At 42.8% G+C, this 4545-nt stretch overlaps 1 protein-coding gene across 2 annotated transcripts in view; it reads right to left on the bottom strand.

Annotated features, from left to right (window-relative positions):
* The window catches only part of TFAP2B (transcription factor AP-2 beta (activating enhancer binding protein 2 beta)), a 26398-nt gene that overhangs the window by 14591 nt on the left and 7262 nt on the right, over positions 1-4545 (bottom strand). For both annotated transcript variants that reach the window (XM_009319692.1, XM_009319693.1), the window contains exon 3: positions 1284-1344. In XM_009319692.1, coding sequence (XP_009317967.1) covers positions 1284-1344 — 61 coding nt within the window. The remainder of the gene's footprint in view (positions 1-1283; positions 1345-4545) is intronic.

Here is a 4545-nt window from a genome sequence, read left to right as displayed (position 1 = left end):
GGGAAGAGAAAAATACAACCAAAAGCCATCAGGTTACAGACCCTGAGCACAAAACCTACTACACTTTCAAACTGAACTAAAACAGGAGAAACAACTTTTTTTTTTTTTTTAAGGTAAGTAGTTTTCTGTTTCTCAAAAACACCTTCGACTTTTCAACGGGTGGTCATAAACGATGCTGCCAAATGGTCTTCAAGTTTTCGTCTGTCCTCCCTCAAATAACTAGAACTTGACCGTATGTGAGAGAGAGAAAGACTGTACATGAGGTTTTAAATTAAAAAACAATGAATGCACGGAAGGACCTCATGCTGCCTTGAACGCATTTTAAATAAACACCCTCCCTGTTATTTTGTTTTACGTTCTAGAAGAACATCTCTATTAAAGCATTTGTGCGCATTTGACAAATAATAAGGTCCTGGAGATAAGTGCTGTTGATAGTAAGCATAAGGGACAGCGTTTCTAAGCCTCATCTCTGGTACTTAAAATTGAATCTAGAAATAGAAACTCCTTAGATAATTAAAGATAGCTTCCCTTACATTTGCAGTGTGTGATCTGTTTAATGTCTATCAGCATAACACAACACTAATCGCCAAGCATCTTCGAGTGGCTGTCAGAGAAATGTAAAAAAATTAAGCAGCTGCAATACGCCCAAAATGAGTTATTGTAATTACATTTAATTAGTTTAATTAGTTAATTATTTTGCTTACAGCTGTACAAGAGACTGCAAACATTTGTTAATATCACATTCCCTTTAACAGTATGGGGTGATGCTGCAGTTACACTAAATCATGCGCGCATATGTAGAAAGATTTAAAACATGGGCATGGGGAAGGGGGGATTCTTGGAGGAAGGGGGGAAGGAGGTCGGGGCTGCCTTTCCGTAGGCATTTGTTTCTCTCCCCTTCACGTTCGATTCGCCTGGGAAATGCATTTAAGCCCCAAAGGGAATCAACCCCCTTCCCCCATTCAAAGCCAAGGGGTCCCCACCGAGGACTACGGGGGCAAAAGAGGAGGGGGCCCGTGGAACCTCCATTTGCGCATGGGGTGCTCCATTCGAGAGCATTTGTGTAATTAAACCCTTTGAAGGACGGGGGAGGGGGGATATCAACTTTTCCTTTCACATCTCTCTCCTTTCCCCTTCACCCTATCTGCCGATCCAAGCAACTATTCGTCTTGCTGCCATGTATGCCTGCTTCCCGGATGAATTAATTGCCCCAAAGTAAAAATATATCATGAAGATATTGCCACACAGTAAAAGTTTGTCTAGCTTGTTGGAATAATCCATACCTTTTTTAATGACAGACTGGTCCAATAAGTTCATACCGCTGTTATTGGCATCTTCAACTGACTGTGGATATAAAAACATCACTATTCAAATTGACTGGATATTAAAGAATCGCGTACATAAATCATGTCATTCCAAACTGGAGTTTCTGTTATTTCCATTTATATTAATTCGCTAGGGGAGGAGGGATTTTTTTTTATTATTGTTATTATTGTTATTATTATTCCCCCAATCGACAAGGAAATGAAATTCTTACAAATTATATAGTCTTCTAATAAAAAAAGAAGTGTGAAGCATATGGGGTGCAATACTGGTTTTGTTATCTTATAAAACATAGATATCACATAGACTTCTTTGCATTCGATAAAGCTTTATATTTCTTCCTTTGAAAATCTGGCAATTTGGCAACATCTGCAAGATCTATTGCATGACATAAATGAACACGGTTAAGGACAACTTAAATTCTCCCTCCCCTTTCCCCCCCCCCTCTTTTTTTGTTTGTTTGTTTGTTTGTTTGTTTAACCCTGCTACATCTTAATAATTCAAGGGCCATTTACTTTTTATATATAATAGTTTACATTATGGACTTTTAATTAAAGCCTGAGCAATTCGGAGTGCAGCGCAACGCCCACATCGTACAGGGTACAAGCAGAAAGAGATTTACGGCTCCCGGGGTTGCTTCCATGTCCTGAATTGGTGGGGACGGGGAGGGGGGAGCAGGAGCAGACATTATGAAAAGTGCGAACTATTAAATTGATTGCCTAGAAAACTCTCTCCATCTCCTTTTCAAAGCCTTTTCCCCCCTTTTCCCCCCTTTCTTTTCAGCCCGCTCAGGAGCACACCTGTTATTACGGCATTAACTTCTTTGGCAGGGAAGAGAACAAAGACGGGCACAGAGGACAGAGCAAATGCTGGGCTTCATTTCTCAGCACGAGAGCCGGGGTGTACAAAAACAAACCAGCAAGCCAACGTTACCGCTGACTCTGCGGTCGGCACAGCAAAATCGTCTCCCAAAGAGAAGAGGTGTCGTAAAAGCCATTTATTGCGGCATGACGACAGGTTCCGTTTTAGGGTAAATTCTGGGTTTCGGAGAAAGGGAGGACCTGTGGGTTCCTTGGTTTTATTATTTTATGTTTCTTCTTATTATTTAGGGTTTGGGTTTTTTCCGGGTTACTGCATATTTGGGGAGTCGTCACTTTTTTTCCCTGATAAGGAAAACACCTTTACAGCAAAGCAATTATTTTCTTCCCTATTATTTTAACTTTATCTTTGCTACACCGAGAGGCTGAGCTCATCCGGATCCAGCCCTTATCTCCGGCTCTCTCTCTGCTCAGCAGAGACGTTCGAGATGGAATATGATTTAGGAGAAAATTACATCTCCCCAAAATGTGACGGAACAGTATTTTCCGTGAGATCCTGCCTTTCATTTTCCTTGAATCCACACTCAAACGAGCGCGCACACACACACACACACTGGTTCCTTCTGCTGTGTGTTTGTGCATGGCTGTGTCTCTCTCTCATAATCAATAGGCTACATACCTAAAGGGCACAAAATAAAATTACAAAGTCTTCCCTCCCTTCCCTGTGCAGCTCCCGAAGAGGGATGATGGGCAAATCCTGCAGCCTGCTGGAGTGCGTCGTGGTGCACCTCGATGGCGCAGAGTTGGAGGTGAGTGTGAAACGCCATCTTCCCCTTTCTTTTTTCTTTTCCCTCCTTATCTCACCTTATCTCTGGAGTCGATGGTTGTGCACACGCTTTATGTGTGTGCGTGCACTCCGCTCGCTCCATCAGCAACGTGGGTTAGTTGTTGTAGTTAATGAGAAGACTCCTGTCTGATTTTCTATCTAATTACGCCCTCCTGCTGGGTTTTTGTACAGGATATTCGCTCAGCATGCTGGCAGTTAATAGTCACAGAGAGGATCGTAAAGATTTAATTAGGACTGCATGCGGAAACGTGGAAAAACAACTCAGACTTTTAATTACTAGACTTCTTTAGTTAAAAGTGATACCAGGGGTTACTTTATAAGAGACTTGGGTGTTTTGGTGCAGCTTAACTTTCCGTGTCTCTAGCTAGCACGTAGGAGCGGGGACGGCAGTGCGAGGGAGGAGGAGGAGGAGTGGAGGTGTGTGTGCAGGGAGGGGAAAGGTGATGAGTTTCCAGATATACTTAGAAAACCTAGAGAGGAAGATTCCCCTCCCTCCCCTCCTCCAATAATCTGATAGCACGGAGTTTCCTGTATACCATATATATACACACCTTATTCGACAGCTATGGATATATCTGAGAGAAAACCCTAAAACCTGATCTTTTTGTGTTCCTTTAAAGAGTCTAAAGAATCTGCATTTTCCCCTGTGTATTTTCTTTGTCGTATTTTTTACTAGTAAACCTTACTCCTGCCTAGCCGGGGAAGAAAAAAAAAAAAAACCAACAACCAACCAAAAAACTGGGATTGCAATGGTGTTTTTCAGAGTCCCTATTAGATGATGCAAATTTGTTTTCAATAAGTAGGTCTTGGCTTCCCCGTCTGAGGGCTGTAAATCGCAGATTGAAAATTCCTCTCGAAAGGGGCAGCAATAGCAATACAATACGTCCTGTTTACAATAACAGAGCGCTATCGTGTTACAATCACTTAATTCTACCCCTGGACAATGGCTCGCACATGGCCTGGATTTGGTGTTTATAAAACAACCACTGTTTCCTTCTGTCACGCACTCGCTTTCTGTCTCGTTCTCCCTTGTCAGCCCAACCCATTCTCATGGCACGTATTTGATCAGACATGCATAAGCTAAAGCAAAGAGACACATCTTTATCCAGCTGCATACCCAGGTATCGGTTCAACTTTTTGGACTTCTAAAAGAGAAAAAAAGCCCACAAAACTATTTGAGACCCTTCCTGGAAATTCTCTCTAGTGTTCGTGGATAATAAGTATATGTCGCCTAAACAGGAATCCCTGTAGCCGGAACGGATCCCTTGCAGCTAGAAGAAATCCATATTAAAAATCAGGGGGGGAAACTGCCCAACTTCATCTGTCACTAGTGGGGGGACAAGAACAGAAAATGCTCAACGGTAGGAGCGAGTGCTGGGCTGCTTTCCCTTCTGCCTGTGCTAACTTGCAGTTGGACACTTCTTCCTTCACGTGTTTCTCCTTGGGATACCCTCCTCTCCCTCTTCCCCTCCTCCCCCAGCCTGAGACCAAACTTTTAGAAATAAAGGGCCTCTTTCACTTCCCGCGGCCTCAGCACCCCAAAACAAGAACCCCAGC

Source organism: Pygoscelis adeliae, unplaced genomic scaffold (genome assembly GCF_000699105.1).
Source record: "Pygoscelis adeliae isolate BGI_AS28 unplaced genomic scaffold, ASM69910v1 Scaffold121, whole genome shotgun sequence".
Taxonomy (NCBI): Eukaryota; Metazoa; Chordata; class Aves; order Sphenisciformes; family Spheniscidae; genus Pygoscelis; species Pygoscelis adeliae.
The sequence above is the reverse complement of the archived record's forward strand: the minus strand, read 5'-3'. Positions and strand labels throughout refer to the sequence as shown.